The sequence below is a fragment of the Castanea sativa genome, chromosome 11 (assembly GCF_040712315.1).
Source record: "Castanea sativa cultivar Marrone di Chiusa Pesio chromosome 11, ASM4071231v1".
NCBI classification, from domain to species: Eukaryota; Viridiplantae; Streptophyta; class Magnoliopsida; order Fagales; family Fagaceae; genus Castanea; species Castanea sativa.
In genome coordinates, this window is record NC_134023.1 from 42,985,454 (window position 1) to 43,001,680 (window position 16,227).

General features: G+C 34.6%; 1 protein-coding gene and 1 non-coding gene across 2 annotated transcripts; one reads left to right on the forward strand and one right to left on the reverse strand.

The window, feature by feature from the left end:
• Positions 1-1,760: 1,760 nt before the first annotated feature.
• Positions 1,761-12,086, reverse strand: LOC142617461 (acyl transferase 4-like). The gene is made up of 2 exons (XM_075790335.1): positions 11,472-12,086; positions 1,761-2,919 (listed from the first exon to the last, which is right to left on the reverse strand). The coding sequence occupies exons 1-2, from the start codon at positions 11,883-11,885 to the stop codon at positions 2,068-2,070; spliced, it is 1,266 nt and encodes a 421-aa protein (XP_075646450.1). The 5' UTR covers positions 11,886-12,086; the 3' UTR covers positions 1,761-2,067.
• Positions 12,087-13,296: 1,210 nt separating this feature from the next.
• On the forward strand, positions 13,297-13,435 carry LOC142618143 (small nucleolar RNA Z247). The gene has a single exon (XR_012841192.1). It is a non-coding gene; the product is annotated as a small nucleolar RNA Z247 (small nucleolar RNA).
• The last annotated feature ends 2,792 nt before the right edge of the window (positions 13,436-16,227 follow it).

Sequence of the window (16,227 nt, forward strand, 5' to 3'; positions counted from 1 at the left end):
ATAGAGAACTTCATACAATATAAACTATACATTATAGTTTATAGATAGCTAAGAACTTTATAACTTAACTAATTGGAATTTATCTCTAGGCTTTAAATTTTCTCTCTCTCAATTATCAAATTATGAAGAAAAAAAAACTTTATGGATAATAAAGAAAAATAAATAATAATAGAACCCAAACTTTGACCAAGCCCCGACTTAATAAAGTTTGTCCATGAAGATTTGGGCCAAATAATAGACTTAACATGGTACAAAGGGATAAAGAATGCGAGGTTGGCTGTTCTAGTAGAAAGGGTATTTGATGCATAGGTAAGATGAGTGGTTAGTGTGAAGAATAAACTCAATAAAAATAAAAATTGAATTTAAGAAATCTTGTTTGAATGTTTTAAAATAAATAAATGAAATATAAGTAATTCTATTTGAGAGTAACATTAGAAGGAATTAAACAAATAATTTTATAACAATATTTTCTATTATATCTCTATTTAAAAAATAAAGGATTGAATGTACATGCAGTATTTTGGGGAGTTCCAGTGGAAAATTTATTAAATGTAATTTCATTCATTTTGATTCCTTCCAATTTTGAGAAATAAAAATTTGAGGTTTTAAGGAAAAATTAAGAAAATGGGTGTTTCTTACAATCCATGCTATTCTCTCTCATTTATACTTCCAAACAATGGAATGATATTTACATTTCCTCCATTAAGGTTGGGTTTGGATTGTGTTGAAATGAAATTTCAGCGCGTTTGCGTCTCTATAAGTGGGTCCTGTTCACTGTTCACGGGACCCACAAGTTGTTTAATTCAGCAAAATTTTCCTTAAAACTGGGTTTTACGGCACTATTCACACATTTAAAAATTATTTTGCTACAATATTTTTAATTTTCAGTTTTGCGGTATCCAAATAGACCTTATTACTCTCAAATAAGGGTATGAAAAGAATAATATAAAAAATATTTTTTTTTTCTATTCTTTTTCGTTCATTTCTCTCCTCTGAAACAGAGTTTTGAAATTTTTTTTTACAATGACGACAAGAACTTGCAGATTATAAAAAGGAGAAACAAAGAAGAATAACACACACGAAGATCAAATCATTCAATATTTGAACTTGGTATCCTTAGGATTAGTTTTAGCCTTAGCCTTAAAAATAGTGTAGCAATTACTTTGATATCTATAATTAATAGATCAACCATTACACATCCTTGGTGCGATGGTCACTCCACAAGTATAAATACTTGTGAGGTGAGGGAGGCAAAGGCCAGGATTTAAGTCTCTAGGAGGGAGTTTTATATACATATACTCTTAGATTAGGCTAGAATAAAATTTCTATTTTGTATATAAAAAAAATTGATAGATTGAGCAAATATTCTCATTGAAGATTGTATTGTATTGTATTAATTACTTTAAGTGCAAGTAGCCTTTTACTCTTGCCGATAATTTTCCTTCATTTGTTTTCTTATTATCCAAACAGGTTTAATTTGTGTTTCTTTTTTTTTTATAATTTTATTTAAAATTTTTATTAAGTTTCCATAAAAAAGAATCTTTTATAATACATGGCCACTTTTCACTGGTTATAGTTTAATGAAATTTTGGCAGAAGGATCAATTTGGTTAATTCTTAAACAAAAAGGTTCAATAATACAAAATTGTGTTGTATAGGAGTTTCTTTGCAACTAACCCAAATCTCAGGGATTTTTGCATTTTGGCCTTATTGTATTTCAAATTTCTGTTAATAGTAGTATTTACTATTTAGACATATATATAGACACACATATGTGAGATAAATGCATTATCTAAATAGAAGTGCATAAAATTCCAACATAGTTTTTTTTTTCCCCTTAAGAGACTGATTCTCGAGCTCAAATCCACGATATATAAGTTTAGGGGAAGATTCTTGCCATCACACCAATTCCAACAAGGCCTATTATTTATTACACAAAATACTTTGATTTCATGCTTTATTTATCCCTAATGTAGGCAAAGGAAGCAATTAGGTTCAAGGATTTTGAAATGGTCTAAACCATTGGAATTATACTTTGGATCTTTTTCGGGGAAGATTCATGTTATTGTCAAGTCATCATCTGATTGAGGAAAGGTTGGCGATGAGCCTCCTCCACACACCATGTCGTCAATCGAGCACCTTTCCTTGGCAAAGGCAAGGACCCCACAATACCAACTGGTATGATGCTTGAGCCTTGGATTGGAACAATGTGGACTGGCGGGCCCCACCCGTAGTCTACTTGGTTGAATCCCAGTCTGCCCCACTCCGACATGAATAGTGTGGTGTAAGCAAGTGGTGGTGCAAATGGGTCTTCACCATCTTTGATAGACTCACCCTTCATGTACTTGTCAAACTCAGCTGGGAGCTTAGCCTTTGCTTCTTGGATCAGCTTCACAACATCAGAAATTGATGCCTGTGTGAGTGACTCACTTGAAGCTGTGATTGTCACTGGGAAGAAGCAGTTGCCATAGAAACCGTTTGGCAAGGGAGGGTTCAAGAGCTGGCGGCAATTTGCAAAGAACACAAGCTTGAATTCAGTATCTTGCTTAAAGTTTATAGCTTGTGTTCGACGGCTCCAAAATTTGGCAGCAACAACTTCGAAAGAAGAGCAAGTGTGTCCTGTTGATTGACGAAATTCTTGCTTGAGCTGGTTGATGTGATCTAGCGTTATGTCTACATTTGCATGGTTGAGTGTATAGTTGGGCATTGGTGGTGGTCGGTTTGGCAATGGAGTGACCTTTGCTTGTTCAGGTGGTGGTGGAACAAAATCCCGTTGCCACACTGGTGCAGTGCTTAGATGCTCAGCACCTCTAGCCAGCTCGCCAATCGCATTTAGAAATTGTGCAGCCCCTAGGCCATCACATATGCTATGGCAGAATAGGAGGCCTATCACGAAACCACCACATGCAAATTGTGTAACCTGAAAAAGCATTTATGGTTAAAATTGTCAACGTATCAGACTGGAATTATTATAGAGTTTGGCTTGTATCTAGTGTTTTTATATACTGAACGCGACACAAACACGACACGTGTCTTAAAATAATCACGTATTAATTTGTATCATGTACAAAATACAAAAATATTAAATGGAAGTTTTATCCATTGGACTAAAAACAAGAAAAATATTTAGTCCACTAAGCTTTATCTTTTTTTTTTTTTTTTTTGAATTTAGAATTAGTTGACTTAGCCCACATCCCTTGTATCAAATAAGCATATTAGTGTCATTAATTAGCATCTTTCTAACTACTTTTCTTGTGGTTCTTGTTAGAATTACGTGCCCTCAAAAACAATACTATGCATTTTTTATTTGATAATAAAATTTTATTTTCACATTTATAAATTTTTATAGGTATATTTCATTGTTTAAATATGGCATGTGATGTCACCTCTGTAGAAAAATCATGTTAAAGGTTAAGGAACCAAGACAGGGAGTAATGATTTTTCATAGATTATTAAATTATTCTAGACTGTGGATATTAATTGAATATTACCACTGAAGCCTACACTTGTTGTGCTGCTATATGATAGGATGATTTACTCCATCATTGAGGTAGTGACTTTAAGCAGACAAGTGGGTGTAATGTAACAAGTACATACACTGAATTGGATCTGATCAAGAACACCTTATGGAGTGATCACTGTTAATTAAAAGGTTGTTCTATCACAATTTTTCTATTGTCCTCAAACATGAGAGGTTTGTGTATATTTATTTACTATGCACATAACTTTGATAGTGTCAACTGGTGGAGCTAATTTTTAAAGGCTATATACAGACACGTTGGGTTATGTGTGTATTGAGTAAAATATGTAAATGCTCAACAATAAATCCACCAGTCTCTAAAGAAGATAGTATATTTGTTAGACTTATGGTTAAGTAATTAAATTCACCATTTCCTAACAGCTTAAACTTTTGGGATAGTTGGTAATTTAACATGGTATCAGAGCAGGAGATCCTGAGTTCGATCTCTAGCTTTACTCTACCTCCCATTTAAAGTGTTAAATTCCCACTTGTTGGGCCCCCACTTATTAAGGGGAAGTTTAGGCCCACAAGTGAGGGGAAGTATTAGACTTATGGTTAAGTGATTAAATTCACCATTTCCTAACAATTTAAGCTTTTGGGACAATCGATAATTTAACAATATTCAGTTGTTTTTCATATTGAAGTTGGACTCAAAACAAAACCGGTTGGTGACATTTTTCAAAAATGTTTTTATATATATAATATTGTGTGTGTGTGTGTATATATATTTAAAGAGTTTTTTCACAGATATTTTGGAGTCCAATAGAAATTATGAAATCAAGAAATTAAGGGTTACATAAGCTAGGGACATGATAGTGATATTAATCCAGTCCTAGTGGCTTGTGGGAATATAGTGTGGTGGAAGGACATAGATATAAAATTGTAAGTAATGGGACCTCATTTATAATTCTCTAATCTTTAGGGGTCAATTGCAATGTGTTGATGGACATTATTGCAATTTGTAGAAGTTCAAATATTTTCTTGATATGGTTGAGAAAATTAAGGAATAATTTTGAAAGAATTTCAAGATAAGTCAATAACATTCAAAAGTTATTGATTAATCCTACAGCTGAAGATTGGGATCCCTAAGGATCCCACGTCCAATCTCTCTCTTGGGTTTAGAAGTCTTATATAAAAATAAGATTTTATAATATTACATTAGTGGTTGGCCATCAGAACTTTTGAGTGATACTGTAGTCTTCTGAAAACCCAAAAAGAAACAGAGAGAGAGACGTGAATACCTTGGGAGGCAACACACTTGGGTTGCTAAGAGAGGTATGCTATTTTGTTCTATTTAGAATCTATGGTTGTATGGTACAACGATCTTTAAATGAAAATATAAATTTTGTTTTATATTGTTTCCACAAAACTTATAGTGGTATCAGAGCAAACCACAGTTAATCATGGATTTTTGAATTATTATTCATATCAGTATGTGTGCCAAGATTTATTTCCTATATGTCGTGATTGATATATGTGATATGTTAATTGTTTTTATTTATTCGGAGAAGTGGAGAACAACAAAAATATGTGCCATGATTGATATATGTGATATGTTGATTGTTAATCGTTTGGTTCCGATTCGTTTTCGGTGTTCTTGATTATACTTGATAAATATGTTGCTGAAGTCGCATGTCTCTTGTATCTACTCTTGAGTGGTGCGCTGTAGTGCTAATATTGCTGTATAGATTTTCTATTATGGTTTCATGTATATGTGATTATTTGTGTAACCCATGTTGATATGTTTTTAGTTCATTGACTCACCTTTTTATGTTGAAAAAATCTAGAGTATTGCCGAATTGAGGCGTTGAATCTCAATTAGTGGGAGTTGTATCAAATACATAAAGAACAATATTTAAATAGTCCCAGTAGTAATATATATATATATATATATATATATATATTTTTTTTTTTTTTTTAAAGTGCTGAATAGGTTATTTTACAAAATAATTCCTATGACCCTCCATTGTTGGTGAATAAAGGTTCTATTAAATTAAAATTTTGTTGAAGCCAAAAGGATATACTTGATTTTGGTCTAGTAGTTCTTCTTGTTTACTTCTTGGGAAGATAGGTGTGTGTATGACTGGTGGGACTGTGGCTAAAATAGCAACATAATCATACTAGTACGTATATCTCACTCAGATAATGGTTTGTACTTAACCAAATAAACATGACCACTAAAATAGTGTAAAACATGTTTGATTTGGAGGCCAAAAGTAAATCGGAGTCATAGATAAATTAATAAAATTAGAAACATGAGACGAAATCATGATGAATAGTATCTATTTGCCTTTATATGGTGTGCATGGTATATTTCAAAAGAAATTATTGGAGCATGCAAGGTAAGGGTTTCCGATGCCCACTTCGAACTATTTATGAATATAATTGTTATATTCTGTTCTGGGAATCTATGATATTTTTTTCTGGTGGGAGGTACCATTAGTTATTCAAAAACCTGAATCTGATGGATATATGTATGTGAAAATATTATTTTGCAGATTCATTATGACCAATTTTAATCCCTTAGCTAAGATTTTGGATGAAAATTGATTTTCAAGACCAAACTATGTAGATTGGAAAAGGAACTTAATCATTGTTCTCACTGCTGATAAGATAGCTCATGTCCTGAATACTGAGGCACCAGAACTTGCTTTAGCTGATGCCACTGAGGAGCAGAGAGATGCATTTAATAAGTGGCATGAGGCTGATGAAATGGCTAAATGCTACATATTGGCCTCTATGACCAATGTGCTGCAAAAACAATGCCAAGGCCTAGTTACAACACAAGATATGATGATGCACCTCAAAGAGATGTTTGGTGAACATAGCAGAAGTGCATGGCAAACTACTATGAAAAATCTCATGTCCACCAAAATGGTGGAAGGAACTCCAGAAGGGAACATGTCCTGAAGATGATTTCTTTCATCAACGGACTAGATATGCTTGGTGCATAAATTGATAGTGAGACCCAAGTTGATGCGATCCTAGCATCTTTACCTGATTCTTTAAATCAGTTTATCATGAATTATAACATGAATAAGATGGTAATGACATTGTCAGAGCTACTCAATATGTTGAAAGCAGCTGATGATCTCATCAAGAAAGAAAAGCCTACTGTAATGTTGGCTGAAAAATCTGATTCTTCTCTTAAGTTGAAGCCTAAGGATAAGAACTTTAAGAGAAAAGGGTCTCAGTCATTCAATAAGGCTCAAGGTGACAAAGTGAATAAGGACACTGAGAAAAAGAAAGCAAAAGGAAATTGTTTCCACTGTGGTAAGCCTGGTCATTGGAAGAGAAACTGTCGCCATTATTTGGCTTCTCTGAAGAATGACAAACCTGCAGAAGGTATGCCTAATTTGCTCGTTATTGAAACAAATTTAATGGATGGTCCATTTGATTCTTGTTGTGTAGATTCTGGTACAATCTCACACATTTGCAATATGTTGCAAGGGTTCGAGGAGACCCGAAGGCTAAATGAAGGGGAGGTGATCCTAAAGATGGGGACTAGTGCAACTGTTGCAGCCACTGCCATTGGAACCTTTTATTTAGAATCATCTTCTAGTAGAACTCTTGTCTTAGAAGATTGCTTATATGTGCCAGAAGTGCGAAGAAATTTAGTTTCAGTTTCAAAACTTGGTTGTTCAGGATATTCATTTCTTTTTACTTCTAAACTTGTTGTTAATTTTAATAATAAATTTGTAACTTCTGGCATTTTACAAGATGGTCTTTATTTTTTGAGTTCTATTGATGATTCTATTAATTGTGTTGAGAATGATATAGCCGCCAGTGTGTTATCTCTTAAAAGAAAAAGAGATGTTAATCCTACCTCTTTGTGGCACTTAAGGCTTGGTCATATCAATATTGACCGAATCAATAGATTGGTAAGGGATGGGCCATTGAATCTTTTGAAGGTAGAGCCTTATCCAATTTGTGAGCTTTGCTTATAAGGAAAAATGACCAAAAGTCCATTTACAGGAAAGGGAGCTAGAGCCACTGATGTCTTAGAATTAATACACACTGATGTTTGTGGTCCTATGAATCACATGGCAAGAGGTGGTTCCTATTACTTCATTACTTTTATTGATGATTATTCTAGGTATGATTATTTGTACCTAATGAAACATAAATCTAAATCCTTTGAAAAGTTCAAAGAATTTCGTAATGAGGTTGAGAAACAAGCTGGAAAATGCATAAAAGTTCTTCGTTCTGATAGAGGAGGAGAATACCTCTTGGATCAATTTAAAGAATATCTAAAAGAAAATGGGACTATTTCTCAATTGACTCCCCCTGCCACACCTCAACATAATGGTGTAGCTGAAAGAAGAAATAGAACCTTATTAGATATGGTTCGTTCTATGATGAGCATGTCAGAGTTGCCAATTTCATTTTGGGGTTATGCTTTGGAGACTGCTATTTATTTATTAAATAGAGTCCCTACCAAATCAGTTCCTAATACCCCATATGAGTTATGGACTGGTAAGAAACCAAGTCTAAATCACTTAAAGATATGGGGTTGTCATGCACATGTTAAAAAGTCTAATATGGATAAGCTAAGACTAAGGAGTGATAGATATTTATTTGTTGGCTATCCCAAGATGTCTACTGGTTTCTATTTTTACAATCCTAGTGAGCAAAAGGTGTTTGTGAGTAGGAATGTTATTTTTCTTGAGGAAGATTATAGCTTAAATGAAAGTAGAGTAAAAGTTTCTCTTGATGAACAAACTGATAAACCAATGGCTGAGTTGAATGAGAATAATGAAGAGCAAGTAATAGTGCCTACTGAACCAAGCAAAATACAAGAGACTCGACATAGTAAAAGGACTATCAGGCTTCCAGTTAGACTCACTTTGTTAAATGAGATTTATCTAATGGAGTAAGAGGAGCATGATAATGATCCTTTTACTTATCAAGAAGCAATGACTAATAAGGACGTTGAGAATTGGAAAAGGGCCATGGAATTAGAGATGGACTCAATGTATACCAACTAGGTCTGGACCTTAGTAGACAAACCATAAGGTATTAAGCCTATTGGTTGTAAATGGGTCTAAAAAAGGAAGATAGGACCTAGTGGTAAGGTGGAGACCTATAAAGCTAGGCTAGTGGCAAAAGGGTATAATCAAAAGGCTGGAATTGATTATGAGGAAACCTTTTTTGCCAATAGCCATGCTAAAGTCCATAAGGATTCTATTGTCAATTGCTGCATGTTATGATTATGAGATATGGCAAATGGATATTAAAACAGCTTTCTTGAATGGAAACATTCAAGAAGAAATTTTTATGGACTAGCTAGAAGGTTTCATATCTCATGGTTAAGAATCAAAAGTGTGCAAGCTGATGAGATCTATATACGGTCTAAAGCAAGCATCACGCAGTTGGAACATCCGTTTTGATGAGGTAATCAAATCGTTTGGTTTCTCACAAAATATGGATGAACCTTGTGTTTACAAAAGGGTTAGTGGGAGCACTATTACATTTTTAGTTCTGCTTATTGGCAATGATGTAGGAGCAATGTCATCTATAAAAGTATGGTTATCTAGTCACTTTGCAATGAAAGATCTTGGTGAAGCGTCCTATATACTTGGAATCAAATTGTTTAAAGACCGAAAGAAAAGGTTATTGGGACTTTGCATGCAGGTTTGCAAGAAAGGTTATTGGCTAGGTTTTGCATGCAAGTTTCCAAGAAAGGTTTTTCACCTTTTAGAGATGGAGTTCATCTCTCTAATCAAATGTGTCCTAAAACACAAGAAGAGAGAGAGAGAAGATGAGAAATTGTCCTTATGCTTCAGCTGTAGGAAGTCTCATGTACGCAATGCTTTGCACTAGGCCAAACATTTGTTATGCAGTGAGCATTATGAGTAGATATCAATCCAATTCAGGTTCTGAGCATTGGACAGCAGTGAAAAATATCCTCAAATATTTAAATAGGACCAAACATTATTTCTTGGTGTTTGGTGGTGAGGATCTGACTGTCCAGGGGTATACAGATTCAGATTTTTAATATGATATTGATGATAGAAAATCAATTTCTGGATTTGTGTTCACTCTTGGCAAGGGAGTAATAAGTTGGAGAAGTTGCAAGCAAGATACTACTGCAGACTCTACTACAGAAGCAGAGTATATAGCTGCAAGTGAAGCTGCAAAGGAAGCTGTGTGGATTCGCAAGTTCATTCAAGAACTTAAAGTTGTTCCTTCTATTGAGTCACCCATTGCTATCTATTGTGACAATAGTAGGGCTGTTGCAAATGCAGTAGAACCAAGGGCTCATCAAAGGACAAAACATATTGCATGTAAATATCACTTGATATGTGATATCATACGTAGAGGTGATGTAGCAATAACAAAGATTGCCTCTGCCAATAATGTAGCAGATCCACTCACAAAGGCATTGTCTCAAAAGGTGTTTGAGAAACATCTGGAAGCAATGGGTATTAAATACATGTATGATTGGTTTTGAGTGCAAGTGAAAGATTGTTAGAATTATGTGCCCTCAAAAACAATACTATGCATTTTTTATTTGATAATAAAATTTTATTTTCACATTCATAAATTTTTATAGGTATATTTCATTGTTTAAATATGGCATGTGATGTCACCTTTGTAGAAAAATCATGTTAATGGTTAAGGAACCAAAGACAGGGAGTAATGATTTTTCATAGATTATCAAATTGTTCTAGGCTTTGGATATTAATTGAATATTACCACTGAAGCCTACACTTGTTGTGCTGCTATATGATAGGATGATTTACTCCATCATTGAGGTAGTGACTTTAAGCAGACAAGTGGGTGTAATGTAACAAGTACATACACTGAATTAGATACGATCAAGAACACCTTATGGAGTGATCACTGTTAATTAAAAGGTTGTTCTATCACAATTGTTCTATTGTCCTCAAACATGAGAGGTTTATGTATATTTATTTACTATGCACATAACTTTGACAGTGTCAACTGGTGATGCTAATTTTTAAAGGCTATATATAGACACGTTGGGTTATGTGTGTATGGAGTAAAATATGTAAATGCTCAACAATGAATCCACCACTCTCTAAAGAAGACAACATATTCAGTTGTTTTTCATATTGAAGTTGGACTCAAAAAAAAACCGGCCGGTGACTTTTTTTAAAAATGTTTTTCATATATATATAATATTGTGTGTGTGTGTGTATTTAAAGAGTTTTTTCAAAGATATTTTGGAGTCCAATAGAAATTATGAAATCAAGAAATTAAGGGTTACATAAGCTAGGGACATGATAGTGATATTAATCCAGTCCTGGTGGGTTGTGGGAATATAGTGTGGTGAAAGGACATAGATATAAAATTGTAAGTAATGGGACCTCATTTGTAATTCTCTAATCTTCAGGGGTCAATTGCAATGTGTTGATGGACATTATTGCAATCTGTAGAAGTTCAAATATTTTCTTGATATGGTTGAGAAAATTAAGGAACAATTTTGAAAGAGTTTCAAGATAAGTCAATAACATTCAAAAGTTATTGATTAATCCTACAACTGAAGATTAGGATCCCCAAGGATCCCATGTCCAATCTCTCTCTTGGGTTTTAGAAGTCTTAAATAAAAATAAGATTTTATAATATTACATTAGTGGTTGGCCATTAGAACTACTGAGTGTTACTGTAGTCTTCTAAAAACCCAAAAAGAAACGAAGAGAGAGATGTGAATACCTTGGGAGGCAACACACTTGGGTTGCTAAGAGAGGTACGCTATTTTGTTCTATTTAGAATCTATGGTTATGTGGTACAACGATCTTTAAATGAAAATATAAATTTTGTTTTATATTGTTTCCGCAAAACTTATAGTTCTAGCTAGCAGTTTGTTTCATGTTTAGCTAATCAACATTGAGTTTAGCAAATACTAGGGCTAGAGTTTCTTTCCAACTTAATTTTGAAGATAATTCAAATAAAATGAATTGGTTATAACTTATCGGAATATTTACCTGCAATTGCACAAGTGGGTCTATGCCTTCATTCTCTGGGATATGATCAGGTAGAAGCTCATCATATGGGATGGATACAATATCATCGTCCAAGTAATTGACACCATATAGGGTACAATCAGCAGACGCCTCAACAAACCACACTCCTTCTCCAGAGCATTCAATATGGAGTTGACCTTGGCTTGACTCTTTCAACTTTCCAGCAAGAGGGTAGTAAGGAACCAAAGCCTTGGACAAAGCTTCTCTTATAACTCGTGCTGCCTCAGGGCCATGCCTAAACACATGCAACGTTCGAGCATTGCATCTTAGAACTGGTAGTCTATCAATGATTGATAGATCAAGTAGTGAGCCTTGTGGTGTCTTTTCCGATGGCCTAACTAGGCTTCTGCTTGATCTGATTACAGAGAAAGTCATTATGGGAAGATTGGCTGGCTGAACAAGGGTGGGCTAGCAAGTATAAGAATACCATTTTGCTATGTGATCGAGTGGAAATATATATGGGGTATATTTTAAATATATGAACTCCTTGGCTTGAAGTCTAATCATGGTTTGGTAGATCATTCAGCAAAAAGAAAAAGTAAAAAGCTATGGGTCTCTTTGGATATAGCTGAAAACTAAAAATTAAAAACACTGTAGTAAAATAATTTTTAAATGTGTAAATAGTATCGTTGAACCTATTTTTAATAAAAAAGTGACTGAAAAATGCGTGAACAATGCAAATAATGCGTGAACAATAACTTTGCCCCCTAAAGCTGAAATGCGTGCAGCAGGAAAAAAAATGATTTATTTTATGGCTTGGTAAATTTCTAAGCAAAATGATTTATTTTATTATTTTGTGTGTTAGGTATACTTCCCCATGGAGTATTTTATATTTTTATTATTTTATATGTGTTAGGTACTTTCGATCTTTGATAATTTGCTATTGAAAATTACATTACACTACTGGCACGGTGACACTATCTGTTAAGGATACAGCTGTAATTGCCGAGGATAGCAGCTGATGTATATTTGAATTTGTATAGCTTAATCATATTTTGAATAAGATATGATAAGATAGAAATAGGCTTGTGATGAGATAGGATTAGGATACGGCAGAATCCCTTTTGAATTTGTATCTAGTGATGAGCTAGAAGTATATCCATCCGGATTGGTATATCTGATTGTATTTAAATTTGAATTGTAACAAACTCTTTGATATATATGAAAATGCCTTGAACCGTGTTGGTAAGGCTTGGAAATCAATTTCAATTATTTACTTTTACATGGTATTAGAGCTATTGTGACATACGTCTTTTTTTTTTTTTTTTCAATGGCTTCCTTGTCTTCATCAACTTCTACTGTCACCGCTACTACTTCGCCTTCTCCCACTTCACTTACTGCTATACACCATCTCATCACCATCAAACTTACCCGTGACAACTACCTACTATGGAAAGCTCAAATTGTTCCTTATCTTAAGGGGCAACATCTCTATAGATATCTTGATGGAAGCACTCCTGCTCCACCTCAATCTCTCATTGTTGAAGTCAATGGAGACGTACAAGTTATCCAAAATACGGACTTCGGTCACTGGTATTCACAAGACCAGATCATTCTCAGTGCCATAATATCCTCCCTCTTTGAGCATATTCTAGCTCATGTGGTCAAATTCAACACATCAAGGGATGTGTGGTAAGCCTTAGAGAGAATGTTTACCTCTCAGTCAAGGGCTCGAACAATGCAAATCCATTATTAGCTCGCCACTTTGAAGAAAGGCAATTCCTCAATTGCTGATTATTTTCATCAATTTACAACACTGGTTGATACACTTGCTACTATCGCTCATGCTTTGAATGATTTTGAAATCATCTCATTTCTTCTCGCTGATCTGGGATTTGAATATGATTCCTTTGTTACATCTATGACCACGAGAGTTGATCCTCTCTCCATTGATGAATTATATGGGCATTTGTTAGCTCATGAATTGCGGCTTGAGCACCAACAACCAATGTGGACCTCTCACTTGCAGTGGCCAATTTTGCGGGGAGATGGCCTTCACGTAGTGGTAGCTCCTCTCCTTCAACAGGCCGTGACTCTTCCTCTAAGAATCAACGGAATTTTCGAGGACGGGGGGGGGGGGGGTGGTCATTCTTCCTCCTAAAACCGTCCCATTTGTCAGGTCTGCCACAAGATAGGACACACAGCCTTGAAGTGCTATCACAAGTTTGATAATTCCTTCTCCACTGACACCACCAACAACATGCATGCTCTGCTTGCTGCTCCACAGGCTCCATCCGATCTCAATTGGTACCCTGATTCTGGTGCAACTCATCATCTCACGTCTGATTTTGCAAATTTGAATGTGAAGGTAGAGGAGTATCAAGGGTTTGATCAGATTCGCATTGGTAACAATATTGGTTTGAATGTTAAACACATTGGCTCTACTAAATTATCAACTCCTTCCTCGTCTTTTATTTTACATGATGTTCTTCATGTGCCTCACATTACCAAAAATTTAATTTCTGTTCATAAATTCACATCTGACACTAATACCTTTATTGAGTTTCACCCCTCTTATTTCTTTGTGAAGGATCGAACAACGAGGAGAGTTCTGCTGCGCGGGCTGAGTAGAAATGGGTTGTACCTTTTTCATTCTGTTTTCAATAAATTGCCTTCGTCGTCATCTGTCTTTGTTGGTGAACATACTTCTCCACAACAATGGCACTCACGCTTGGGACATCCTGCTTTTCGTACTGTTAATCATGTTCTTTCAAAATTTAGTCTGCCTGTTGTTTCTAGCAATGTTGTTCACTCTTGTTCTGCTTGTCTTAGTTCTAAGAGTAAACAACTTTCTTTATCTTTATCTTTTTCTTTTTCTTTAATTCACAATTTTTGTCATAATTTACCTATGTAACGAGTCATGAGTGATGAATTGTAGACCTACATGAACCTACCATTTTTATTCCACTACTAACTACTCACTATTTGAGTAAGTTGCGACAAAGTTGCTGGTTTTGTTGTGGTATTAACATTATTCTTATTAACAAAGTTTTTCTCTAAACTAATTTGGAAAAAAAAACCTTTAAACACTCGCTAAAAAATTGACATAGTTATATATTTTGAAAATTTAACCACTGGATTACATATTCTTTATGTTATTAACACACCTATCAAATTTCATTCGAATTGAATGTTAATTACTATTCAATCGATAAACCTATTTCTTATGTATAATTTAATACTGCAAAAACTTAAAATTTAAATATTTAATTGAAAATATAACTATTAATCTATGATTTTTTTAAAATTTTAGATTAATGAATGATATAATAAGAAAATATTCAATTAAAAATAAAAATAAAAAGATTTCCTAGTCTTAATCATTTGGTGTTGAGTATGATTAGGCACTTTATTTGTCCTAATATATAGGGTGGGCCCTAGAAACCGTAAGATAGACCTCTCTGATCTCTTTCAATCTGATTTCTCTCGCATGAGGTTGAATGAATGATCAATGATCAAGCTTCAAATAAAATCGATCCACTTCATCCAATCAAGTTCACTGTCTTTGTTTCTCAAAAAAAAAAAAAAAAGTTCACTATCTTAGATAAGCAGTTCAAGTTGAAGGACCTGGGCAGTTTGAAATACTTCTTGAGTTTGGAAGTGGCTAGGTCTGAGAAAGCATTTCATCATGCTAGAGAAAGTATGCCCTTGAAGTGATCAATGATGTGGGAATGCTTGGATATAAGCTTGTTAAAACTCCAATGGAGGTAAATCTCAAACTAAGCAAAGATGAAGGCAAGTTATTGGCTAATGCTAGTATGTACAGAAGATTGATAGGGAGGCTGCTATTTCTTACTATTTCTAGGCTTGATATCACCTACTAAGTACATAGGTTGAGCCAGTTTATGTCTAAGCCTAGAGAGCCTCACCTCAGGGCAGCTTATAGAGTAATTCAATATCTTAAAGGCACTTCAGGACAAGGCTTGTTCTTTTCAGCTCAATCCTTCTTACACATCAAAGCATTTGCAGATGCAGAGGGCTGCATGCATTGACTCTAGGAGGTCCATCACAGGTTACTGTGTATTTCTTGGTGACTTTCTCATCTCTTGGAAGTCTAAGAAGCAAAATATAGTTTCAAGGTCCACGACAGAAGCAGAGTATAGAGCAATGGCTGTTGCAATGTGCGAAGTGACATGGATTTTGTATTTACTTAAGGATCTGAATGTTAAACATAATCAGGTTGCCTTATTGTTTAGTGATTCTCAAGCAGCAATTCACATAGGTACTAACCTAGTATTCCATGAGCGTACAAAACATATTGAGATAGACTGTCACATTGTGAGGGATAAGGTGCAAGCAGGAGTTATAAAGTGTGATGGATTAGAACTCAATATCAGTTAGTTGATTTGTTGACAAAAGCTTTGAGTTGGAATCAATTTTATGGCCTTCTTACCAGGATGGGCATTTCCAAAATTCATTCTCATGATGTCCATCCTGAGGGGGAGTATCAGAAGTCAAAGAAACTAGAGCAGCTGAGTGAATCACACGAGTCAAGAAGTCCAGGTAGCTATAGAGCTAAAGCAGAGATCAACGACAAGTAGTTTAAGTATAAAAGCTACATGTAGTATAGTATTAGTTAGTGGACATGTGACTTACACGTGATTGACTTAATTGTACACCTCTGTTAGTTAGTTAGGAAGTTTGTTAGATAAGTTAACTTAGTTTTGGCTTAATTTAGTTGCTTAGTGATGCTATATAAATACCTGTAATTATCTCT